This window comes from Microtus pennsylvanicus, chromosome 10, assembly GCF_037038515.1.
Source record: "Microtus pennsylvanicus isolate mMicPen1 chromosome 10, mMicPen1.hap1, whole genome shotgun sequence".
NCBI lineage: Eukaryota > Metazoa > Chordata > Mammalia > Rodentia > Cricetidae > Microtus > Microtus pennsylvanicus.
The window spans coordinates 97553467-97581254 of NC_134588.1; the positions used below are offsets into that span (position 1 = coordinate 97553467).

The 27788-nt window shown below is 46.4% G+C and overlaps 1 protein-coding gene across 1 annotated transcript in view; it reads right to left on the reverse strand.

Moving 5' to 3' along the window:
- Smyd3 (SET and MYND domain containing 3) overlaps positions 1-27788 on the reverse strand; it is a 556763-nt gene that overhangs the window by 69016 nt on the left and 459959 nt on the right. The window contains exons 9-10 of the mRNA XM_075989284.1: positions 20592-20679; positions 15115-15289 (exon numbers count right to left, since the gene is read on the reverse strand). Coding sequence (XP_075845399.1) covers positions 15115-15289; positions 20592-20679 — 263 coding nt within the window. The remainder of the gene's footprint in view (positions 1-15114; positions 15290-20591; positions 20680-27788) is intronic.

Sequence of the window (27788 nt, forward strand, 5' to 3'; positions counted from 1 at the left end):
AAGGGGAAGAGGAGGGGAGGAGAACTTGAGGAAATGAGATAGTGGAGATGGAGGAAGGGCAGAGATGAGAATATGGAAAGCAATATTTTGATTGAGGGACCTATTATGGGGCTAGCAAGAAACCTGCCACTAGAGAAATAAATTCCCAGGAATCCAGAAGGATGACCCCAGCTAAGACCCTAAGCAATAGAGAAGAGGGTGCCTGAACTGGCCTTGCCCTTTTACCACAGAACCTTTACCCAGCAACTGATGGAAACAGAGGCAGAGACCCACAGTGGAGCACTGGGCTAAGCTTCCAAAGCCCAGTTGAAAAAGAGTGGGAGGAGTGAGAATATGAACAAAGAAGTCAAGAGCATTATGGGGACACCACTGAATAGTTTACCTGAGCTAATGGGAGCTCACCAACTCCAGTCAGACAGGGAAGGAATCAGCATAGGACCAAACTAGTCCCTCTGAATGTGTGACAGCTGCATGGCTGGGGCAGACTGCGGGGCCACTGGCAATGGCTCCAGGATTTATCCCTACTGCTTGTACTGGCTTTTTGGGAAGCCATTCTTTGCTCAGCCTAGATATAGTAGGGAGGGCATTGGATCTTCCCCAAAGTAATGGGCCTTACCCTCTCTGAAGAGTGGATGGGGATGGGGTGGGAGGAAGGTGGAGGGAATGAGAGGAGGGGAGGGAGTGGGAACTGGAATTGGTATGTAAAATGCAAAAAGATAATTTGTTTTCTTTTTTTTTTAAAAAAAAAAAAAAGAAATTCCTTTCTCTCCACAGGAATTTGCTATATATAGCAGTCCTGCCTCTGCTTTCCCTCCTGGGTGCTGGGATTCCAGATGTGTGCTATCACACCTGACCAACCTCTGAACACATCACTAGAGCGACATAACATCAGAGAAAGGCTCTCAGTAGGTGTAGAAGCCCCTGGAGCCCATTTCTCCACCAGTGCAGGGGCAACTCAGCCTGCAGATGCCCGGAGATTTCTGCTAGTACTGGATAATTCAAGCAAGCCTTCTGACAGACAGAAACCATCTCCTCAGGCACCACCCACTCAGATTCCCACTCAAAACACATACAGTGTGTCTGAAGAAAGGCAAACATGAAACATCCTGCATTGAAGAGTTGAGAACCATGGAGGGGCACTTAAGTTCCCGAGAAGAGAGATTCTGCGGCGTGACACAGCGGCATGCACGATCCACCTCTGCGAGGCAGCCATTGATTTTCCCACCTGGGAGCTGCACTGAATTAGTTGGTGGCTGGAAGCATGATCCCCGACTTTTTTCCAGTCCCCACAGATCTTACATTTTATTTAAAGTCTAGGAAACAACACGAGGGAGAGAGTGTCATTGAGAAACCGAAGGGGAGAGGAGTCGGAATTTCTGTTGCTCAGAGAAAATAATTTCAAAGGTATCTCATAACTGAAACTGAGATGGGTGAGGATGGGGAGGGCATGCAGATTTCCTGGCTCGGTTCCTCCTGGGCGAAGGGGCAGTCTCCCTCCTCCTAAAGCAATGCCAGGACCACCAGGAAAGTCCTGTTTCCTGGGCTAGGTCCTTGGACACAGGCATCACCCTGAAGCTGCCTGTCATCTTGAGGGATAGGTAGTAGAAGATTGTTTCAGGTGTGAAATAATTTGCCCCTTACTGGGTGTGTGGCCTTGGGTAAGGCATTGAGCTCTCTGAGCCAAAGCTTTTGGCTCTAAATGGAGACAAATCACGTCTGTTGTATGCAGGACTGATGTAAGTTTAATATGGAAGATTGCTCACTTAAAAGGGTGTCAGGAATTTCTTTGAGTGATTGGCTGAAGCATCTGCCAAGAGATGGCCCTCTGAAAAGGCGTTAAGATATCCCTTGGCTTAATACTGATAAACGGATTTTGTTTGTTTGTTTGCTTTTGTTTTTGACACAGGGTTTCTCTGTTTCTCTGTAGCTTTGGAGCCTGTCCTGAAACTAGCTCTTGTAGACCAGGCTGGCCTCGAACTCACAGAGATCTGCCTGCCTCTACCTCCCGAGTGCTGGGAGTGCCCAGCTCTGATGAAGGGATTTTTAAGACTCAGGAAAATTGTAATGCTGGAGTGTGTACACTGTGTAAACCTACTCCTCCCCAATGGGAAGGCCCAGGAGACACGCCCTTCACCAATCCTATAAAACACAAAATGGCAAGAGGGGTGCCAACACATTGGAAGAGTTTTGTTGTAGCCTCTAATCTTTGTGCCAGACCTTAGGCTGGAGATGCTGATGCTCAGTTGTTGGCTCCCACAGCAGCAGGGGCCAGGTGGCAGCACTGAATTGCCAAAGGCAAGGTGATCCTAGCTATTGTAATGGGTGACATAAACAAAGCCATATCCATAATGGCCTGACCCAAGACAGGCACAGTGACTAATGCCGGTGTGACTTGTACGGCCCTTTGGTACTGACAGATGAATCATGATGTTTCCAGAAGTGAAACAGATAAAAAAAAAAAAAACAAGAAAAAAATCTATTGCATTTTTGTTTGAGCTGTATAAGCAGAAACATTCTCAAACAAAAGAAAGGAAGGCTAAATTAGATCATGACAAATGGGAATCTTGGTGTGTTAACCAAGTCCCAAATGAGGCAGTTTGCAGATTCATAATCCCTTGAATGAAGGGATGGCCCAGTTCTCCCGAGAAAAGACCTTGATAAAATTCCTAAAAGTTGTACTGTTAGCATTTCTCCAATCCTTCTTCAAAGGGACCTTCAGCATTTTGGAAACTGGATCTGAATAGTATTCTGGAGGACACCAAGAAACATTGTGGCCCTCGAGTTAAAGTAGGGGCTTATGGAGGCCAGTTGATTAATGGAGTTTTGGCCGAAGTTTGACTTAGAATAGGTCAGGTGGGTCCCCAAAAGCATCCTGTAGTTATTTCTCCAGTTTCAGCATATATAGTTGGGACAGGTATACTCAGACATTGGCAGGATTCCCACATTTGTTTCCTGACCTACGAAGTGAGGGCTATTATTGGTTGGCAAGGCCAAATAGAAGCCATTGGAGTTGCCTCTTGAGATAGTATCACATCCTAGGAGACTGCAGAAATTAGTTTCACCATCATGGACTTGAAAGACGCAGGGGTGGTGGTTCCCAACACATCTCCCTTTAATTATCCTACCTGGTCAGTGCAGAACACAAACGGATCGTGAAGAATGATAATTGACTGTTGAAAACTTAAGTAGTGATTCCAATTGCAGCTGCCATAGCAGATGTGGTATAGCATCTCCTGTAGCCATTGATCTAGCAAATGCCTTTTCTTGGTACTGAAGCAATTTGATTTCAGATGGCAAGTTTTACCTCAAGGACATATGAAGTCTCCAGCTTGTGTCATAACTTAGTTCAAAAGGATCACGATCATCTGTCTCTTTCACAAAATAATCACATTGGTTCATGAAATTGATGACACTATGCTAATTGGACCAAGTGAGCAGGAGGCAGCAACCACTCTGGACTTGTCGGTAACACATAGGTGCATCATGGGATGGGAAATAAATCCAACCAAAATTCAATGTCCTTCTACATCAGTGAAATTCTTAAAAGTCCAGTGGTCGGGGGCATGCAGGGAAAGTCCTTCTAAGGTGAAGATAAGCTATTACACCCGAACCCTCCCTAACACACAGTAGCAAACCAGCCTCATCCAAGTGTTCAAATAAGACGAGATAAGCACGTGAACACAGTGTATGAAGCATCAGGTGCATGACCCTGAACTGACCAATGCAAACCTACTGTGTGCACTGAACACACCGATGCATGATACCTACTGTGTGCACTGAATCTACCAATGCATGATACCCGTGTGCTAGGTTATTCGTGCAGGAGACAGCTGCAAACAGAACAGATTCTATCCTCCCACGTCATCGACAACAACGGAATGTTTTCTGACTTTGAACCAGCTCAACACAGAGCAGCAGGACAGCCCATCTGCCGCCCCAGTTCTTCTCTGAACTCTGTAGTTCTGATCCCTACCACTGGTTTCCTTCCTTCCCTCCCTACCACTGGATTCCATTCTGGAAGCGGAGAGGCACAAGCCAGGCTTCCTAACACTTTATTACAAAGATGAAGATACAGTTATTGCCTGGGGGTGGGAGTGGGAGTAGCTTGTGTTTGAGAGGACTGGGTAGAGAGCCCTCAGGAGCATGAGCTTTATTTGGGGCAATATAATAAAACTGTAGTAATGGGTATGTACCCATGTGAGGACGTCAAAGCCAATGGACTATTCTTTACACGGAGGGATTATGCGGTATGTGATTTACATCGATAAAGCTGTTTCAAAATATAAGCAACCAAGAAATATCCAAAATTCAAGAAAATTAACAAGAAAAAAGGGGGGAAATACTGAGCTTGAAGAAAACTAAAATCATCCAGAAAATGGAAGAGAATTTTTTAAAAAAGACTTAGGTTTCCAAGATGAAGAATCCACAAGAGAAAGAAAAGGGGGCTGGAAGTAACCTGGAGGATAAAGTCTAAGAGAGCCTCTAAACACAAAACAAGGGGCACAAGACACAGAAACAGCTTAACATGTTACCAGAGCATCTTCCGAAAACCAGAGAAAACGAAAAGAGAAAATAGACAAAGTTCCACAGAGATGATAGGAAGACAAGAGGGTTTAGAATAAAATGGCCTTGCATGAATGAATGAAAAAAAAATGCCTAGGCCTAAACACATCAAAGAGCCATGCTAGACCACTTACAGTAGGACAAAGTCAGGAGATCAAAGGAATCGAATCCAACGGGCTCCCGAGACAATGGCTCTCAGGAGCCCGGCAACAGGTCTTTGTGTCTGTCATTGAAAATGACTTTGAGAATTTTATATTCAAGTTCTCTACTGCGAATGAGTGAAATAAGCTTCCATCTACCACAGCTGAAAGCAGGAAAGCTAGCCACAGCTCTGAGAGCAAGAGAGAATTTGCATAATGTTGTTTGATGTTTCAAGGCAGCCAATGAAAGAATGATTTATTTTTAACGTAAAGCATGATGAGAATTGGAGAAAATAGAATTCATTTAGTTAGTTTGGATTCTTTATTCATTTGGCAGGGTCTCGTGGAGCAAGCCTGGTTTTGAACTTGCAATGTAGCCAAGACTGACCTTGAGTTTCTGGCGACTCCATCTTCCTAGATTATATATACCACCACACCTGGATTACTTTCATGCTTTTTTTTTTAGCTTAAAATCATTTCATTAGTTGATAAAAGTTTGAAAATATTATTTAAGGGATCAAAATAGAAATGATACTAAGAACTCAAAGGGGGTAGCAAAGGCGAGACAGTAGCAGATGCGGCTGGGTAGGGTAGCCCAGCTAAGAGTCAGAGAAGCAGCTTCTGATGTTAATAACCCAAACTGGACATTTCTGATGAAACCACCAAGTGATGGCTGACAGATTTACATACTTGGAAACAATACATGGTGATCCGGGTCCAGATGGGCTGAGTCTTGGTATCAGCACACTGGCCTGGAACCACTTTTAGCTAGCCCACTATTTCACAAGCTCAGCAGAACACCCTCTCCATGGGACTTACTTTGGAGAACACCATTTAAACAGGAGTAAAGATGGTGCCTGTGCTTGGGGCCCTCGGGACAGACGGCTGATGGATGATCAGAAGCAGTCACAATGACTAAATATGAAAAGATTCCTTGCCGTAGACGTTGTGTTTCTGTAAACCTGGGTAGATTACATCTTATTCGCCTAACTTCATAGGTATTAGCGCCTGTTCTTTAGCTATTTTTAGGTTAAAAGCCATCTTTCCATTGAAAACTCATTGCCTTCTTTCTTTCCTCTGGGTCTTTGATGGCCTGGGCAGAAGCTCCTCAGCTTTCCTTTGTCCACTCACTAGCCACCGTGGAAAGGGTAACACAGTTCTGGCAGGCAACGCTGAGAGTTTATAAATAAGCCCACGGTGGTCAATGGACCTGGATGGACAAGACCAGCCAGGTAGGGGTCAGGGTCCCTTACAAATGCCAGCTAAAAAGACAGCACCTGCCCAGAACTCTGCCTTGGGGAAGTGCAGCCACCAAATGAATTTCCCAATTCCCCAGCAGTCAGAAGTCTGGATGCTTTCAGGACCTAAAAATCTAGCCTCTAATGGTTAAAACCTATTTTAATTTAAAAATGCTTGTCATACAGCTAATCAGAATGCTTCATGTGTGTTAATATATACACACATATATCTATATAGAAACAGATGTCATATGTATTACCATAGTGCTACTTAGAAAGCTCCAAATGCAGATGTTTGATATATCCCCGCTCATTTTTGGTACTGACCAAATGTTTCTGATTAAAACGATGGTTTTGAGCCTGGGTTAGTCCCCTAAGATATTATTTATTCTTCCCAGCACTGAATCCCTTGAAAAATATGATATACATAAATTCTACTTATTCATCATATTCACTCAGATAAAAATGTTGACTTAGACCATTTTTTAAAAGGCCACTTAGAAGCACATCCCTATTCATTTCCCCTGAACAGTCCATCAATCTGCTAATAACTAGGGAGCAGAACGGTTGCTTCAAAGGTGTAACTACATCTCACTAGTCCGTGGTTTTCTGTCTATGGGCTATGTCCCAGAGATGCTTGCAGATATTTTGCTGCTATCCAGATGCACTCTCCTGGCAACTTCTCCAGCATGAACAGAGCCGCTGGCAGCCAGAAATGGGCGGTGTACACCACAGCCCAAGAACCTTATAGGCACACCGTGTCTGTGACTTCTTTCCTATAGAGGTGACTTTGACTGCCTTCCATATATTTTTTACTAAGTCTTTCTTCCAAGCAGTCAGCTTGGCCCAACAGGACCTTGGTGTTGCTTTTGAGATTCTAGGCACCGACTCTTGCAGAACTCCGATGGGATGGTGTTGCAGCTCTCTCTGTCTCAGCCTTGCCTTTGGATCTCTTTTTTCCCTGAGTTCTCTTCGATATGACACTTTATTAGGCTATTTCTGAGAAGAGCGCCGTGGACATTATTTCTCTAGTTCAGTATCCACTTACTCTCAAGGCTACTGAAGAATAAATGTCCCATGCCAAACCCCCATTCCAGAGACCAGGCTGGTCTCGAACCTGCCTCTGTCTCCCAAGTGCTGGGATCAAAGGCATGTAACACCCCTGCCAGGCTCCAAACCTGGCGCTGGAGCTGTCAGCACCTGTCTCTCTTAGTCCAGGTGTCTGTGAGACTCAAAGTGGCCTCGCCAAAATGCCCACTCTTAACCGTGGCTCTGGGGAGCAGAGAACACAGCTCTTCTGTGGGGCTGGAAGGATGTGAACTGGGGATGCTGGAAGCTGTCTCCTTGTGTGTGTGGGAAAGGGAAAGGACAGCTTGTGGCTTAGCCTGTACCCTCGCACCGGGGATTCTGACACGTCTTAGCGCTGCCTGGCCGTGTAGCTGAGTGGGCAGCAAGTATCCGTCTGTGCACACACGCGCCAATTGGATTTCTATTACTAGTACAGTGGGACGGGAGGGTGGGAAAGAAGAAAGCCCACCACAGCTCTCTGCTTTATAGTCAAGCCAATCTGGTGTGTCAGACAGCTTCTCCCTCACCGTGACAAAATATTGACCCCGCTCCCCACCCCCTGGCCCATCAAGCTTGACAGAGGAACGGCTTGTTTGGGTTCATGGTTGCAGAGGTTCAGCCCACGGGTGGATTGTTCTGTTGCTTTTAGGTCTAAGATGAAGCAGAACATCACAACTATAGCATGTGTGACCGAGCAAAACACTCACCTCACAGCAGTGAGGAAGGCAAGAGAGGGAGGGAGAAAGAAGGGAGTAGGGGGAGGCTAGGGACAAGACATACCCTTCATTTAAGTCCCATCTTATAAGAGTCATTCAGCTATGAATTCTTTAACAGATCCATCCATTGTTGAAGCCCAGGCCACCATGGTCTATTCAACTTTAGCTACCATGGAACCAAAGCTTCAACACATGGCAAATGTACTTTGGGGACATTTGCTATCCAAACCAGAACTCAGATTCACTCTGACTCAAACACTTTTCGAAAAGAAATAAAACAAACGGAGCAGAGGGTTGCTCTTGAAGCCATGGCTCTATCCCTGGAGGGCCAGTCATGAGAGTACCTGCCGCATCCTCTGGAAGGTCGGACAGGCTAAGCTTCTCCTCACCGGGGCTGCGACAAGAATGGGCAAGTGCTTGGAGCACAGCAGCCTCTCCGTAAATCACAGCCATTGCCTTTTGGTTTACAAAGGCTGAGGTGGAGGCGGACTCTTCAGGTCCTTTCACCTCTTCCTCTAGAATGCTGATGGAACAAATAGCCGGAGATGCTTTTACAATTGGTGGGCTCGATTTATCTCACTTTGGGAGGACATTACTGCGATACTTCCCATTCCAAGCGAGAGAAGACTGTTTCCTCTCTCATTCTGAAGGGCAGTGCTAGTATGATTGGCGTCCTTTGTGTGGGAAGAGCAATTTCTACTCTCCTTTTCACTCTCCTCAGAGCAGGGCGCTCTCTGCCCCGCCCCACCCACCACCACCAGAGCAGGGTCCTCTCCTCATTCTGGGGCTGTGGTTGTCATTGTCCTTCTTAGCAGCTGGCTGGGCCGCTTCCCTCGAATACACTGAACAATAAAATTACTGCCCATTTTTCAAGACAGCCTGCTTTAACAAGCTCAAGGGCTTTACATTAACTAGTTCAGAGGGTGTTTTTCTTGCTCAAAATAATGTGGCTGTCTCAAAAACTGGAACTACGATTTTGAAGGACATTCACTTCCCATCTTTTCAGTTCAAGGACCTCTTACTGTTCTTTACAAGTGTTACTGCCATTCTCTATAACTGATCAAATTTATGATGCTGGAGAAATCAGTTTTATTTGTGCAATTTAATTGACAGTTCATTCATGCACCCTTGGAGAATTTCTAAAAACTCAATAAGGATTTCATTCAAAATACACAAATAAATGGCATAGAAGCATATAGACCAAGTTTTTATAGTCATAAGGCATGTGCTTTATATGTGATTAGATTAGTTTGAAACTTTTTTTTAAGTCTTAAGTCTATCAAAATTATATCCACCATTTCCCATTTTTCAGGCCTGGCTGGTTTCTTGGTGCTCCCTACTGAGGAAAAATGGATTTTTTTTTCATTTTTTTTAATTTATTTTGCCTATTTTCTCTTCCAAGAGGTGAGAAAAGGAAGAGAAATGGCAGCTCTGTACTGTAAGGGCAGCCGACCACAGATTGATTCAACAGAAGAAAAGCCGCGCATGCCCAGAGATTCCCGAGGCTCGGCTCTCGGCCCGTGGCTTATGCTACAATTTGTTGCAATAAGAAAGTGAAGATTTTTCCATCAGGAAAGTCAAAGAGCTTCCATAATGGCTTGGGAATGCATAGGAGAAGAAGTGAAGCGGGGTGGACAATGTATTCTGGGAATGCTTTTATAAGTAGGAAGCCCAGAAACACACACACACTGCTCATAGCCATGACTGAACGCAAAATAGTACAGGTTTCCTATGCCCCATCACCAAGGATGGAGAACAGCTTTCTTCTTGGGCATTTGTCCACAGTGACAGGATTTGAAGGGAAGACGGTATTAGTATCCTTGACCCAGCAGAGAAAAGAGAATGACAGAATGAAAGATCGCCCACCAAGACAAGCCAGACAGGAAAACAGCAGGGTTCTGTAGTCAGCCCTGTGAGCTGGCACACCAAGCGTCAGAACTCGGCAATAAGGCTCCATCCTGGAGTGTGAGCACTCTGAGCTGAAGGCAAGCAGTCGCTAGTTTCCTTCCTTATGTGTCCACATGGTTGGTTAGGGAGGCAGTCTCCAAGGTCAGCTCAGTTGCCCCTACACATGCTGGCAAGGGCAGCCACATAACTCTGGATCTCCTGAACTCAAGCAGAAGCCTGACAGGCAAAAGGGTTATTTTTCTAAGAATGACAGGTGACTTCTACTAGATCCTCACTCACAAAAACATAGATGCAGCAGAACCAATCCTTGATATGGGTAATTTTTAGAAATGGTGAGAAGGCAGCGGTTAAGCTGGATGCGAATCGCCAAGAAAATGGGCCAAATCCTAATCCTCCTCTGATCCCTAGTAAATGAGCTCCAAATGAGCAGCGTTTGGAGACAGGATCTTTAAAGAGGTAACTGGGTTAAAATGAAGCCTTTGGGGGCGGGCCTTAATCCAATTTGTGGCTTTATAAAAAGAGATTGAGACAGATAGAGAAATCTCTGGGGTACCCCTGTAGAGGGGGTACCATGTAGAGACACAATGAAAACCCACCATCTGCAGACTAAAGAGGCAGGCTTCAGACAAAACCCAGAATTACTGGTACCTTACTTAGCCTTGGACTTCCAAAGCTGTGAGAAGGGAAATTTCTGTTGTTTAAGCCGCCCAGATGCTGGTGTTTTGTTAAGGAGTTGGTTGGGTCACAGGATGGCAGAGTGGTGTTCAATGGGCATTTAGGGCTAGCCATGCTTGCTATAGCACACAGGCTTTGGCTAGAGATAGCCCCCTGTCTTTATCAGGCTTGAAGGAGACAGAACACTGAATGAAATGTTAAGATCAGTCAATGAATCAGAGGAAACAAAAGTACTTGATCCAAGGAGAAAAATCTCATCCATCACTGGTCAGGCCTGGTTTGGTCCAAGCATTTCTCCTCAGGCTTTCGGCTTTTTGGTTCCCTTGGCAAAACCCAAATGTGATAAACATCTGGCTGCTGACCGTTATTTCTGAGCCCCACCGGGGCTAGTGCTCTGCTTTGCCTGCTTGTTTGACACTTTATCACTGCGCATGGAGGAAGTATCAATAAATGTTTCTGATGAGAAAATTACTGGGTATATGAAGCAGGAGACTGGCACGCTCCCGTCAAGCATCCAGAAGCCAGGTTGTGAGGGCGAGCAGGAGACGGATCAGCATTTGTTGGTACAAATGGTACCTTTGCCCACCTCCCACTGGCCAAAAGATCCCTAAGACTCTAGCTTAGCCATAGGCAAGACTGAGGATAATACAGGCATGCACCAACATGGGAGCTCACACATGGACGTGGACAGGAAGACAACCACACAGTGCAGTCATAACAGGCCAGGGAGGAGTGAGAAGCGGCTGTGGATGAGCAGGGACTGGTGATCTGGCCATAGGGCTATCTAGTGGGATAAAGGCCATGGCTGATTGGGCAGTCCTACCTAGTGAGACGGAAAGCTGCTCTCTTGAACGCTGGGCAGGCAGCCATTCTTGGTGGTTAGGAGTGTCAAACGCATGGCCTTGTATGTCCAGGAGGTGTGGAAACATGGGCTTTGCTCATGTCCAGCACACTAGGGGCCATTGCAATCACCTCAGGGGGCTGTGCAAACAACAGCAGTGCCCTGTCATTCTGCCATTTCTGTCTTACCATTAAGCCAGGGGACACAGTCAGCAGAAACTACAATTTGGTCTGCCATGCTGCCAGACTGACCTAGGTCTGTCCTTTGTCACCCAGAGCTCTGTGCAAATACACAGCTCTTGCTCGAAAGCAGGAGGTCTGGAGTAGTAGGAATGGGCTGGGAAGCCAGTCGCTAGTCCCGTGTTCCCCAAAACAAGCAGGCCCATGGTGACCTGCCTTTCAGTTTTGTTTTCCACAGAGGGACCAGAGGGGAACAAATGTCAGAGCCTTGGATAATTCTGTGCCAAAAAACGCTCTGAATTTCTCCTCTAGAAATAAAGCTACAGAGCTGGGCCGTAGTTTAGTCTGCAACTAAGTGAAGATTTGGATCATCCAGCACAGTTAGGCAAACACTACACTCCTTTTCTTTCAGATTTCTTGGCACAGGACTGTGGACGTCTTCTTGCAGACCTTGAGTGTTCTTCTCATTGCTCCTTCTCTGCATTTCCCCCAGGTAACTCACACAGTGTCATCTCAAGTACCACAAAAGGATTATTTATGAACAAAACTGAGTATTGACAAATCTCAGTCCCAGACTTTGATTAGGAAGATGGAGAAGGCCCAGATAAATTCTGAAATGAATTTAGATCAGGAATAATACAATAATAAATGAACAGATTAATCCTTTCTCATATTCCCTTAAGGAAGAAGTGTCCTTGTGGTGGGTAGGGCACAATTTGGTGACAGCTAGCCAAATTTAAAAGAGTATAACTTACGGTAGGGCAGGTGAGCAGTTTCGTACACATATGGCGTGCAGATTTGACCACATCGGTATGCAAAGAAGAATCACCTGGTTTGATGTGAATCATGGCATTGTTTGACACAGTGAATAGAATGGGAATAGAATTACGGCACAATTTGAGATGACACAATGTATCTGTTAAAACAATGAGGTTCATATTCTTAGGAGCTGATCTAGACATTTTGTTGTATTTCCAGCTTGCCTTGTGGAAGATTTAATAAAAAAAAAAGGTCTGTATTAAATTGCATCATAAAGCTAAGTAAGATCTACTGAGTAAAAATAAGTGAGTAACAAAACAGGGGTTGAAAGCAGTGGGCTGGATAAAAATGGGATCTGGACTCTGTCCTCCAAGGTCAACAGCCAAAGCTTAGCTGAGGTCACGAATGACAAAATGCTCACTAGTAGAGACTTGACCTCAATCTAGGCACAGCAAATAGCAGATTGACATTGTCAAATTATTCCTGCAGATGGCAATCCAATCACCTCTCAGTAACCCAGACCTAGCTAACTGTCTGTGCCCTTGGCTAAACGGAAGCAAAAGCCCCCTTCAAGAGTAGCCACAGGCCACTGTGTAGGTGTCAGCATATAAAACCATCACCACCGTCCCACCCCCTTCTTGTTCCTAGATTGTCACGTGACCTTTCACTTCCCCTGAGCTCCAGGGAAAAGAACAAAGTGTGCTCCTGTTTCTCTGAACTGTGCTGGTTCTCCACTGTCCCTAGCCTTTTGCTTCCACAGAGCTCTGCCAGTTAATCCACAAGTCCCACTCACAGGAAGTGGAACAGCACAGCAAGCTACAGGGAACTTCTTACAGAGCTCTAGAGAGCAGAGACTGACTTGTTTGGAAACCTGATGCTGTGCACAAGGACAGAACACACATTTACAGAGAGAATGTGGCTGGCTGGCCCACACCACAAAAAATACAACCAAAAGTTTCTCCAACGCAAGGGAGTATGCTGTGGTAGGACTTGGTTTCACCTATGCGGAAAGCTGTGTGATTCAAGTGTTGGTCAATCAAACTGCCAACTAACTGGGGCTGGGTCAACACTGTGTAGAAGTCTCTGTAAGTGCTGACAAAAGATTCAAAATGCATTCAGGACTGTTAGGGCCTTCTGGTAGGGCAATATAAATGACTGTTTCAGACTGATCTTGGCAGGATTGCCTGGATGGTAAAGAGAAGGGGACCCTGGGGCAAAGAGAATCTGTTCTCCAGACCAGCCAGGGGTGGGGAACCAGGGCTGCCACAGAGCCTTGGAGAAAGGTGGAATTTCTCAGTTTGTAGCTCCTGGCCTGGGTCCATCCATTTACTGTGCTGCTTATGTTCGGAGCTCCTGAAGCCAAGCCCCAGCCTTCGGAGACTGTGCCAACCATCTGGGTCTGCCTGGCGTGTCAACGCCCAGTAAGGCTCTGAGAAAGCAGCCTTATCTCTCTGTGTTCGATTCATACTTTCAGAAAACCCACAAGATTCCTCACCCTGCACAGACATTCCACAGCTCATGGGAAAGTCTCCGGTCTCAGCCCTCCAGGCAGTTAGATTAAAGCTGACTCAGACAGCTCCAAAGCCGTTCACCACAAGGGAACAAAAGCAGCCACCTGCCAAAGTCTGGAAACACCCTTGGATCTGGTGCCCCTGGCTGGCCTGCGTGTCTCTGACATCTACTTGGTAGTGGGGCCGCGGCTATCTCCAGGCTCTAGTCGGCCCACGTCTCGTCCTGACCCAGATCTCACCGCTGACCTCGGGTCACACAGGTCTGCTATCTCTCTCCTTGTTGACAGCTTAGATCCTAACCCTGCTTCTGTTCTTGACATGCAGAGCCTGGTAATTGCCCCTTCTTGTCGTCTGTCACCTCAGGCTCCCCTCCAGTGGGGACAGGCTGGGCCCCACCTGTTTCACTTTGAACCGCTCCCTGTACCTGTTGTCCCATGTCTCATAGGTCTAGACCTGGAATCCCCTTGGGCTTCGCCCTCTTTGGCTGGGTTGTGCTGGCATCATCTACAGAATGGGGAGGTTTACATCCTCCAGGAATGGTGTCCTGCATTGCTGGCACTTTCCCCATTATGTCCCAGGTTTCCAGGTCTTCCCTGTGGCAACCTTGTCCTGTGCTGGGCACTGGGCAGCCTGATCTCAGATTATTCATCTGCCCCATGTCCTCCCCACTGGCTTGCTCCCAGGCTCAATTTCTGTTCTTAGCCCAGAGAAAACTGGAGCCCCACGACCAGCAGTGTCAAAATTCCAGCACTTGGCTTTCAACCTCCCTTTCCCCTCAAAGCCCCTCCACATTACAAGGCCAGCCAGGAACAAACACCCACCCACCTGGAGGAGCTGAGCTGAGACAAGAAGCAGTCAAGCTCCACAGTCCTGAAATTCCAGTACTGGAAAGGGTGCTGAGGCAGGAGGATCACAAGTTGGAGGCTAGCCTGTGTCATAGAGCTATACACACACACACACACAGACACACACACACACACACCACAGTGATGAATTACCCGTAATTCACCAATAGTTTCTTCTCTGACACAATGACCCATTGGAGAAGAGTAGTTGACTACATAATCACAAGTTGGCTAGAAGGGTCAACAATCTGTATACAAGCACTCTGGCAAATATCCATTCTGGAACCATCACTATTGTAAACCAATCAAAGAGCAGCACATCTGCCTCCCTCACCTGGACCAGAGGTCCAACCACAGGACCGAGTCACTCTTTGCCCCCGGCCTGCTTGCCTTTGTCACTGCAAGCCCCACACTATTTTATAATTGCCTGTTCCACAAAGAGACGGTGTCTGACTCACTTCTGAACAAGCACAGTGCACGGAATCTGGGAACAGCTTCGCCAGTGACTGATAAGTGTGTGAAGAAACAGGAATGGATGGAACAAGGCTTGGTTTCACACGCTGAAAGCCAGTGGGACACTTGATATAAGAGCAGAGTCCGGGTGACTTAACAGCGGTCATCACCCTGTGCAAACGGCGAAGACCCCGGTGTGGGCTCTGCCTTGCACTCACCGGTAGGGCTCCATGGTGCGCATGGCGTAGAACAGGGCCTCCTCCAGCATCCCCAGGTTGATGCAGGCATCCATGGCACAGTCGAGCACCTTCAGCTGGTAGATGTTGATGTCGGGAAGCCGTTCCGAGTTGCTGCTTATGATCGCCTGGCAGAGGGCCAGAACCTGCTCCCATTCTGTTATTAACTTAGTTAAGGATGCATTGTCTTCATCAAGAAAGCACAGAAGGAAGTGGAGATGTCTAAAAGGCTGAAGAGCTCCCAGGCACAGGGGGGAGGAGGCGCCCATTATTCTGCACAGATGAGCTGCCTGGAAACATACTTGAGAGACAAAAACACATTCAAGTACCATCTTAGCGAAGGAAATTCTGTTTACATCAACAAACCATCCTCTAACCCAGGCTGTACTTTAGGAGAATTAAAATTCCCAAGGAAATGTCCCCTTTTCACACGTCCACACGCTTTCTCCTTCCACTCAGTTGGGAAATGAAGGAAGGTGTTTATTAGACTGGACTAAAGCTCTCGTTCAGCTTCCAATTATTTACTGTGGAATTATTTCTGTTTAAAAGAGAGAATCCCTTCTGAGAAAGGAGAAGCATGTGTTTGCTCCTGACTCATCTGAGTCCTGGCCATGCACGGAGGACAACCCACACCCGTGCACAGGCCTGCAGCCGGCGAGGTCGTCATCTGAGGACATGCAGTTCCAGGGGGCCTTATATTTAGTGTTTACTAGAGAACAAAAGTGATCCCAAACCTATACTTAACTCAAAGAACTGCATTCTTCCTTTCAACTCAAACACCGAAAGAAAATGTTAAAAGCTGTGCACTGTGGTGCACACTTTTCATCCCAGTACTTGGTAATCGGAGGCAGGCGGATCTCTGTGAGTTCGAGGCCAGTCAGGACTACATATCAAGTTCCAGGACAGCTGGGGCTATATAGAGATTTACTGTCTCAAAAAGCAACAAAAAGCAAAAAAAAAAAAAAAATCAAGAACAGTTTATATATATGCACCATATATATAAACCATATATAAACAAGGGAAAATGGTATCTTAAAAAGAGCAAGAGGATCCAGTGCTCAGTAGCACTAACTTTGATTAACCACATGTCAATTAAGTCATTAATTAATTTCATGGAGCCACCATGTGATATTCCACTCCCCATGGGTTGCACCTTGCTACTCAGGGTGGCCTCAAATCACCGGCTCTGGTAAACCAGTCTCCCTCAGTCTCTTGAGTAACTGGGCCTACTGGTGTGTGGCATCTGGGCCAGCCTTTAACCTCACCTTTGCTGACTGATATCCCCACTCTCTTACAGAGGCTGCTGGAGGACTGTAAACATGGGGCTTCCTCCACCACCAGCTGAAGGTACATGCGGGGGACCCAACTCCTCCAATGCCCTGCCATATTGAGACCGGGCATCTTCCTACCCGCCTCCTAATTTCCTACCACTATAGCTCTGTACTTCTCGGCTCTGATGTTAGAATTCCACTTGGAGAAAAACATGTAAAGATTCAAACGACAGAAGGAACAGTACAGATCTTCATCATCGATAGAGCTTGGTTCAAACCTAAGCTTGTTCTACTGTCTGTCAAATGCGGAGCCCTGAGAAAGTCAAATGTTTTGAGGTAGGCTGGAAATGAAACACCTGTCTCAGTGAAAATCAAATCTAGAAATGGGGAAGAACCTTTTTGTGTCCTCTTGTGAGCTCCGGGTTTCATGGACATGGTTGGGAAGTTTCCTAGGGTACACAAAGCCTATGGCAGAGATATGACAATCTTTCACTTCTCCTTCTGGCCACAACCCCTGAGCCTGACAGACTGAAGGGAAAGAGGCTGGAGGATGGAAGAGCCTGGAGGGCGGGGTCCCCCCTCCCCATCCTGCCTGTCTCTTCAGGATTCCAACTCCTCCTAAACCTTGCCGCAAGCCCTCTCCATCAGTGTCCTGACATGGCAAGCCTTGCCTGGACAGACAGCCCATGTGTGCAAAGCTCCTTCTACCTCTCCACGAAATCCGCTTTCGGCTGCCCGTGCCTGCAGAGTCTGCTTCCTTTACCAGCCAAGACCCCCGTGAAAGGGGAATACTATCTTCATGAACCTACCAGGAGAGATGTTTCTTCTCAGCTGAGGCACAACTCCTCACTCCAGAGCATCACTTCCTTGGGAAGAACTGCAAGCTGAGGGCTCTTTATGTCATCTATTAGGGGAGAGCCCTGGCTCTGATTCCAGAAGGGGTTCATGTCCTGAAGACAGTGATTTGACGTTATTGACAGCTGGTGATTTTCCTTTGTATTCCTGTGACATGAATGTTTCGCGTTTGTTGAACGGATCCTCCAGAGGTTGGGGGAAGTGGTTTCTCAGGCAATGTGCTGATTTTGAAACAGACTGCCACGCTAACCTTGTGGCTTTTCATTTCAGGATTAGATGTTTGACAAGCTGTCAGGAGAAATGGCTGTCTCTTACACAATGCCAGACATATCTGTGGCAACGCTTGGGCCTTATCGCCACATTGTTTGCTGGGTCCTCATTGTCACTTGTCTGCTCATTTCCATAATGTGATCCACCTCACCAAGAGGCTGAGGTGAGACGCCTTACAGGTGGAAACCAGATGTGCTATTCCGCATCCACTCACAGGAATACAGTCACACACCCTATGCCAAGCAGGAAAGGACTCCTTGCCAACCTCCCTCCACAATATTGGCAACTATCTCCTGGCAAACAAGGGTAAAACTTTTCATGTTAACTGCTCCAGGGAGGAGGGAGGGAGGAACAATTTTAACTACAAGGTTCTTTCCAAGTTAATGCAGACGTGTATCTGCTCAGAGATGATCCATGCCACTTGCGGTGCCTACTATAACCACGGTTCCAGTGAGCGCTGTACCAAAGAGGACCCCAAGGGCACAATCGGGGCTTTTGTTCAAATACTCCTAATTACTGTAGGAGGGTGGAGACAGACAGACAGACAAGGGAGGGAAGTCACTTGGGAGTTAGTCATCTTCTTAACACAGGCTGCCAGAGCAGGGTTTATGCCCATCTAGCCATGCTACCCTGCTTGACATCATTCTGGGTCCCTTCACATAAAAACGAACCCCCTGTGCCCATTTCCGGCAGGTTCTTTCCTTATGTGTGGCACCATGTCAGCTTCTGTGTAGCAGCAAATTTCTTCCCTCTGAGCACTCTCCTCCATGGCTGGCCTGAAGTCCTCCTCTGTCTCTCTGTTTGTGTGTGTGTGTGTATGTATGCATAGGTATCTTCACCAAAATATGTATTGTATTATTCTGCTTTGCTCAATTATAATGAAATATCTGATGCCAAATACCTTATGAAGCAATGATAGGCCTGTGAGTTATGGAGGTTCAAGAACAAGTTCAGATGGCCCCATTGCTTTGGCCTCCAGTGAGGGCACCAGATGGTAAAGGTGGGAGTGGCTGTCAGAAAAAGATTGACATTTCAAGCCAGGAAGCAGAGTGAGGTGAGAGACCAGGACCTGATGGTCCCCTTGAAGACATCCTCCCAATGACTTCCCAGTAGGCCCCACCCCTTAAAAGTTTGCCATACCTCCCAAGAATCTTTGAGAAAAACTCATCTGAATCACAGCCCATAGTGGTTTGCAAAATGACTATCCCACTATGCGAGAGTTGTTAATGTTAGACTGTACTCTGTACTTTTTGCTTGAATCACAAGGTAGATGAGAATGAGCCAAAACCCTGGCAGAGTCAGTTTCCACGTAAGCCTCATCCAGGGGAGGCTGAACTGTGGTCCTCTATGGCCCGATTTCTGCTGCGCAGGAGCACAGAGGACTCCTCAGCAGTGTGGCAACTCTAGACCCATGAGTGTCACCCAGATCTGGCTATTGTCCCACTACCTTTCTTCACACTGACAGGGAGAGTTTCAGACTCCTCCTTCACTCTGACCCATTCCTCATAACGAATTTAATTTCTATACAGCCCTATTAATATGCCATACCCCAGACTGAAGCTGAGATTCTACATAGGATCAGCCCAAAGCCATCTCCTTTCTCATTTATATTCTCATTTTATATTTCTATGACTGCAGCCCAAGATCCCAGTTGTCTTTGAGGAGTTATAACATACTTGTACACTTTATTAAATTTTCCTGTTTACCAAAGCCATGCAATCCTCTCGTGTGTTCTGCTGCCAAGCTTTATGCAGACTTACGTGCTTCAACTTCTTGCCCCAAATAGAAGACTCTATACACACTCTTGTCAAAGCTCATCTTCTGACGTTCAGTCACTAGTCAGAGTACCAAGGAACCACTGCGCTCTTGATCCCGTTGTTCCTCCTCTGCTTTCCTTCCCATCTCTACATGCTTGGGAGGTCTCCTCATTCCAGGTACTGAAGCAAAGGTGGAGGACACACAGCACCCCAGAACGACGCTTGTGTCATTTGCTAACTGACGAAGATGCCTCGGTCTGCTCGCATAGAACACCAATGTCTTGATACTTCTTTGCAACACCTCTAATGAAATCTAGATGCAAATTTTGCCAAAAAAGAAAACACCCCACTCTGTGGATGGATTTGTTCTAGGTAGATCCATGCAGCAGCCTGGCCACGGCAGCCTTCTTGTCTTGATAACTAGCCAGCTGTAGTTCATCAGTCAGACTTACTGAACTAATGGACAAACCCATTGAGCTAATGATTTCTGTAATCACACACTTCACTATTAGAAGGAGACCCTACCTGTCTTCTCGCCCTTCACAATACTCTAACGGCATTATGTATTGGACACTTTATTTGCAGATTTTGTTAGTGCCTGGGATGTGTTCAACCCAAAGCATCTGATGACCTTTTGATGACCTCTGCACATTCTACAGTCTCCTTCTTACCTGTAGTTCCCCCCTCACCTTTGCATCCAGGGGTCCTCTACAGACAAGTGACTTCGGCCGCAGCATCTGCCTATCCAAATCCTGTCCCCAAGCACCAGTGGGTCATCCCAGATGACCCCATCATATGCTGTCTCCCTTTGCACTCAGCTTTGACCTATTGGTGCTCCTTATCATTCATCCCAAAAAATGCATGATGGAGAACCCCATTGCTGCTGTTTCGTGGTGGGTGGGAGGTCTGAGGGTCAATGGTATTAATTTATAAGAACTCTAACATTCCTTCCCAGAAATTAAAGTGGTTATAGGAGAAAGGGAGAGAAGTCTATGAGTTTTACCTTTCGCACAGAAAAGAAGTAGAAGGAGGAAGAAGAGGAAGAGGAGGATTAAGAAAAAAACAAAACAAAACACCAGCAACTTACCTTCCCACTATGGCGGGGCCATACTATTAACTGGTAGTAATGTATTTGCAAGATAACTAGGCTGATCTTACTGCGGTTCTCCTGAGTGCTTCCCCACATTGCTGGCTGTGCCAGGATGCAGCACCAAGAGCTTTCAGACCGGGCCCTGGCTCCAGTGGCACCAAGCTCCCAGTAGAGCAGCAACCACCAGCACGGCTCAGCCCACAGCTGAAAGGATACTCCAGTGTGCCTTCAGTTCTTCGATCTTTTTCAGCGATTCTTGAACCTCCTTCCATATTTGCTCATCGCCCGTCAGCATATCAGCATCCTGTTTGGGCCAAATGGGAAGACAGGCAAAGAAGACAAATGGCCCAATTAAAACCCAGGCAAAGGATTTGAACAGACATTTCTCCAAGAAAGACAAACAAATGGCCTACAAGCACATGAAAACATACTCGGCATCATTAATCATTAGGGAAACTCAATTCAAAACCACGGTGAGATGCCACCTCCTGCCCAGCAGCACAGCCCTGACTTGCTATAGACAAGCGAGGAACAGGAGGTATCATTAGGGATGCAGAGGAGCTGAACAGCCGATGCTCTGCCGGTAGATATGTAGAGCGAGCTATGTAGAGCTAGCGGCATGGCTTTGAAAAGTGGTCTTTTCAGCACCTCAGACAATTGCCCTATCTGTGCTCCTTACCGTCTGCGTCAAGAAAACCTGTGATGGAGCACCGCATTGCTGCGCTTTTGTGGCTGGTGTCCTAGGAAGCTTCTAGCAAACACAGAAACGCCACGTTACCAACAGTGTTAGCATCTCATTAGCTCTCCTGGGCAGGCAACCGCGAGAAATGAGAACATGTTCAACTAAAGCGTGTGCCCGAATAGACATGGTCCAAAAATAATGCAGCCTGGATGTCCATCATCTGATGATGGACAGATAAATAAAAACTCATCACAACAGAATATTACTCATAATAAAATGAACAAAGCATTATCATAGGGGATAACATGGCTGAACCTTGAAAACATTATTCTGAGAGGGAAAGGCCGGTCATTTTGAGCTGGTGAGACGGCCCAGTAAAGGGTAAAGATGGCTGCTGCCACACGAGACGGTCAGGCCCTGGAACCCACGTGGTGGGGGTAGAGAACTGACTCTTAGAAGTTGTCTTCTGAGCCCCTAGCATACATATACCCCCCAAATGATATTAAAATATAAATAAAATATAAATAAAATATAAAAGACTATATGTTACATGATTCTTTATATGAAATTCCCAGATTGGGAAATCCACGGGGACAGGCAAATTGGTAGCTGATTAGGGCTAGAACATAGGAGGAATTGGGGAGTGGCTGCTAATGGGTAGGGTTCCTTTGGGGATAATAAAATGCTCTAAAATTGATCATGATGTCAGTCTCTGTAAAGAGACTAAAACCTACTGATTTAGCTGGACAGTGGTGACGCACGCCTTCAATCCCAGCACTCGGGAGGCAGAGGCAAGTGGATCTCTGTGAGTTCAAGACCAGCCTGGTCTACAGAGTGAGTTCCAGGACTGGCTCCATAGCTACTGAGAAACCCTGTGTCAAAAAACCATAAATAGATAGATACATAGATAGATAGATAGATAGATAGATAGATAGATAGATAGATAGATAGATAAACAGAATCCACTGATTTAGATGTTGTAAACCGAGGGAACAGAATAAGTGAATTATACCTCAATAAACCTCAAGAAAATAAATTATACCTCAAGAAACCTCAAGAAACTAGAGAGAGATTTCTCATAAAGCTATTATTTAAGTCTGGAGTGATGGCTCAGTTCCTGAGAACACTTCTGTTCTTCTAAAGGACTTGAGCTTGGCTCCAAGCACTTATAATGGATGGTTCACAACCACCTGTATCTCCAGCTCCAGGGGAGCCAGTGCCCTCCTCTGGACTCTAAGAGCCCCCACACTCACAGATGTGCACAACCACACAAGTCACACACACATGGAACTTAAAACACGTGTGTGCGTGCACACACACACACACACACACACACACACACACACACACACACATACTCTTCCTCTACACCATTATTTACTAAGAAATAGAATAGTGACCCAGCAGGGCTCATCGACACAGCTAGGATCAAGGAGGATATAATCATGTGGAACTATCCTGACTTCCACAGTAAAAAACAAGTCTGATATTTTAATGACTTAAAAATGTTAAAGGGAAAAGCCATCGAGATGGTATGCTACTGTTGATTAAATGGCTGCTCTCGTAGCTCCCAAACAGGCCGTCTACCTTTTCTGTAGACTAATGAGCCCCCAGCATGCAGCGGAGAGCTGGGCACAGGACAGGTGTGTGGCGTGGCGTGGCACTGGGTGTGTACCAATACCACCTCACGGCATTGTTACACAGCTCTTATGTAGGTAAAGACATCCCTGGCGTATTCATGGGTAGGGGGTGGGTGCAGTCCACCCTGAGCCAGGCAGCGAGGACCCCCGGGTCTGTAGACTCCTGGAAAGTGATGATAAAAGCAACAGAAGAAAATCTGATTTCAGTTTCAGGGTTTCAGTTTTAACACTCTTCCCCTTCAGGTCACATGGTATACACCACTGCCCACCGCCAACTCCTGCACGCCTAGTATCCATGGATAAAGCTTTGAGTCTGAAACTCGATCCAGAAAGATTATAAGATTTGTCAAAAACAGAATAAGTAAAAATCACAAAATCACGGAAGTAAAGTATAAACCTAGTCTGATCCCCAAAGGCTGTGTTCTTGTCATGCACTCTGCTTCCCACAACTCCGCTGTGGTCTCTGGCATGCTCAGCAAGTTGTTACTTTACATCGTCTGCCACACTGGGTACCTGCCACTTGTGACTCTTGCAGCTTAAATTGCTTAAAACAACATTCAGTAAGAAGCCCAGCTCCTCAGCTGTACTAACCACATTTCGAGAGCTTGTGGCCACACCCTGGACAGCACACTAACCAGTGCTATGTCCACAGGATGTCTTGTGGGACAGTGCTGCTGCCAAGAGGACATTCGGAAGATGAAAGCTCACTGCAGACACCGCTCCATCTATCATTCTGTATCCACAATGCTCTGATGGTGTCCAGGAGGAGCTAGTCCAGAAACTGAGAAGGGGCAAGAATGGGTGATGGCCAAGAGAAAGGACAGGCATTTTCCTGGAGACTCTCAATGTGCCTCCTTAGGACAGAGCAATTCCTATGGGAACCACTGTCAGAATAAGTTAGTTCTGTGTTACCAGAGGGAAAACACACATCACCCCAGTGTTATGGTCAGGTAAAAATAAATTAAAAAGAAAAAAAAAAGAAAGAAAGAAAGAAAGAAAGAAAGAAAGAAAGAAAGAAAGAAAGAAAGGCACAGAAAACCAAGGAAACAAGATTCCAAGTGCAGCTGAGGTAGATGGTACGCATATAAGAGCGGAGTGCTATGTGTTGTGAACCGGGGCTTTTTTCATTCTCTGTCTGTGCCATGTGCATGAGCCATGTGTGTGTGCACCAGAAGATGGTTTTGGAAGACTCTGCACATGCATTCTACTTTTAGGAAACGCTACAGGAAAATCCAGCTTTGTATCCACAGAAGGGGTGCAAGTGGGGTGCCTGTGGAGAGGAGCACATCAGTCTCCCTCTGTGCTCTTGTTCCAAGTCCATGTTCATCTCCTGGTCTCAGTCTGACCCTCACATCTTCCTGCTTTAGCCACCACGCTCAATTATCTATCTGTGAGAAGCCACCTTTCTGGGGTGACTTGTTGGGCTCCTAGCTGCTACAGGCTTGTATGTTCCAGGGTAGGGACATAAGGGTTAGAAAAGTAGGGTAGGAGGAATAGAGATGAGAAACACAGAACACAGGATAGCATCAGGAGGGCGACTTAGCAAATACTGAATGCTGAATTTTGGGGTGCCAAGTTCTGAGTTCGCCACTGTTTAATTTTTCATATATTTTTATACCCCAATACAAAAAGGGAGGAAGACAAAGGACTGCTTTAACATGATACAAAGGACAACTAGAACAGTTACTTGCCTCCATACTTTGAGATATCAAGCTATTAATTCATAAGAAAAGCATTCTGTTGTTTAGGCAGTGAACCCACCATAAACCAAGTATCCTGAAGGCAGCCACTCCCCAGGTGAAACATCCTATTTCAAAAGAAGGAGCAGAGTGTGCTTGAATTCTCTGACCTTTGGTCAGGGTGGAATGAATCTACCTCCATGGACCACGTTAATGTCCAAAACATCAAGAAGGCACATCCCAGCTCGGGGTGGGAAGCCACAGTTGTCAACAACTCTGAGCAAGCTCAAACTCGCTGAACTGCAGACAAGGCCCTCCACAATTATCTTTAAATATGCCCATCTTGTTTGTCAGTACCTAGAGTAGACAGGATAATAGATTTCCAAAGGTATCCACATCCTGAGTGCTCTGAACCTGTGGCGCTAGGTTACCAACTGGAGGGGCGCTGAACATGTTCTTTACAGATGGTTATAAACCAGAAACTATCTTGGATTATCCAAATGGGTCCAGTACAATTAAAAGTAGGAGGAGCTGAAGAGGAAGTCAGTGTGTGTGTGTGTGTGTGTGTGTGTGTGTGTACAGAATGAGTCAAGAAACATAAGCAGACCCAGAGACCAGAAAAGCAAGCAAGCAGATTCTCCTGTGGCCAGAGAAAAGGAACACAGCCTTGATTCTTACCCAGTGGGATAGGCTTGGGCACGTAAGACAAAAAGTCTGTATTGTCCTAGGCCACTCGCTTTGTGATGGGTTGTTATTGCCAAGAAGAAAACCAGTACACACATCTTCTGGACTTCCGGTTACTGGAGCTCTGCACATGGCCCTCCCTGATGCTGAATTTAATTAATTTGATCACTCATTAACTATATTAACATGTAATGAGTGCCTACTAGGAACTGCCGTAAGCACTGGGGTGGATAAAAGTCAGCCTGTCATGATGTTCACATGGAAGTGCTGAGATGGGCAGCCACAGGGAAGACGGCCAGGGATCTGGCAGATTTTTAAAGGAACTGTCCAGGGAAGGGCTGAATGTTTGAGTAGAGGGCTGCGGGAGGTGAAGGGACAGACGGGAGTCAGAGAGAGAAGGACAGCAAATTGTAACACGCTGAGGCAGGGGCGGGCCTAAAGGTGCAGAGGTCAACGTGGCCCAGAGCTCTTGGGCTGCGGTTCCTGTGGATGCGGCATTAATCAGTTATGTGTACGTTTTCTAACGCTAAACACAGGTCTTTCGTTTTCTAAATCTCAACTCTTCTCGGTTCCTTTCTCTCCCCAGTACCAAGCACAGGGCCTCGCCTGGTACAGAGTTCAGTTGAAGGACCTGGAAGTTGATCTGAAGAGGGGATACAGACTTGGAATTTCTAGATGTCTCCTGCATATGTTTTAACCCTCCCACCTCACTTGTAGGACACCCATGCCTGGACAGTCCCGAAGGCTGAGGATCAGACATGCAGCTTCCTCCCCTGACTGTCATGGCAGGATTCGGGGCTGCTGGTCTGGCTGTGAGCCCCGTTTCCTTCCTCTAGACCATCATCATATAGTCTGATTTGCCTTCAAGGCATGCTTCAAGGATGAAATTATCTGTGAGTTGATAATTCCAAAGTATCTTCAGCCATGGTTCACTGCTTGCATTAGAAAAAATGGTAAAAACCCTAATGTGGACTGCAAACATGGGAGAGACCATGGCCCCCAAAGATAGCAACTTCATACGGGAATCAGAGCTAAATGTGTGACGGGCTGTTTTCCGAGGTAGACCCTAAGCCTTTACTTACCTAACAAAGGCTCAGAATCTCTGAAAGTGCTCGCAAACATTTGATAACAATGGCGATGAGGGGCCTTAGTGTTGGAGCTAAACGAGGCCACGCTCGGGGCTCAGAGCTGAATCTCACACCTGCTGGAATGTTCCATTGTGGTCAGTGTCTCTGCACTCTGGTCTCCAGCTCACTTTGCTCCCATGGGCTCCTCTCATCTGTGCCCACAGTGGAGTCTGTCTCCCCTCTCCCAGCACCAGGCTATAGGACCGCACTCAGTTGTGTGTGCATAGACACAGAAGCTGTAATATACACAGAAAGGGAAGGGGAGCTCCAGCCTTCTATTCTTCTTAGTGCACAAACGTGAGAGAAAAGTAACATGCTCATTTTCCAGACCCTGAAGTCTGAAATCGGTAAACATATATCTTTGTTTCTATTTTTTCATATCTGAAGACAACGGTACTTGCTATTATTCAGAACAACTTATCTAGGAAAAAGAAAACCCTCTGCGAATTTCAGCTTTCCCAATTAATAGCAAAGGGTTTGAACAGGTGGCCCTCCTGTTTACCTTTAGAAGATGGGAAAAGGCGTTCACTTCATGCTTGCATATCTTTAAAGTATCAATGCCTTGCTATGGGCCAGAAGTACAGCTCCATGGTACAGAGTTTGCCTAATATGCCCAGCCCTGGAACCCAGCCCTAAAATTGCAAAAGCAAATCCAAGCAAGGCAAATCAAACAAAACAAACAAACAAATAAGTTTTCAACAGATGATAAAAGATAATTCAGAATGTAAGCTGAAGGATTCCCAAGAGAATCTCAGTGAGAGGTTATCTATATCCAATTGGCTTATAGGCACCTATGTGGGGGAGTAATCCTGACTACTTTGACGGATGTGGGAAGATTCACCCTAAATACGGGTGGCGCTTTCTTACAGAAGCCAAGACATAGGACGTGGAGGGATAACTTTTCTTTGCTAGCGAGGTCTTCTTCTCTGCTGCCGCCACCACTGCCGCTTGTTCTTGCTCCAAGGCCAGTAGCAGCTTCTTTGGTTTCCAAAGTGAACTGAGGACCTTCAGCTCTCTGGGAATCTTGCAGGCTTTGTAGGGTGAGCAGTTTTCAAGTTCTTCTTCTTTGCTTCTAGAGAATCATTGCTGGACATCTCCGGCCATATAACAAGCTAATGTAATCAATTAACCTTTAATATAAATAGTCATTCTATCAGGGTCTGATTATCTAGGGCAGCCAGACTAATACAGTTAGGTTAGGCTGGTCTAAGCAGCCTCTTCAGCTGATCCATGAAGCCTTCTTTTCCATTACTCCTAGTTTCCTTACCTGGTGACCAGCTCCCACTGGACCATTCTGGGGACTGAGGCAGCATAGAGCCAGCTAAGTCCCACTCCCGGTGTCCACTCTCCCACAGACTTAGGAAGCCTTCAGGGCCAGTCTTCAAATCAACAGTAAACATGTGGCAGTAGCTAACTGGAGGCTGAGCTGAGTATCCTTCCCTCCTCCCTTCCTTCCTCTTTTTCCTCCTGACCATCCAAGCTCCTCACACTCCCCACAACCTCCCAGTCATCTCCTCCCATCACCTCTGTGCCCTGCACACCCACTTGGCCTGTCTTTCAGTTTGGTACCTACTTTTTCAGACAGAGGGGGATGATGTCAT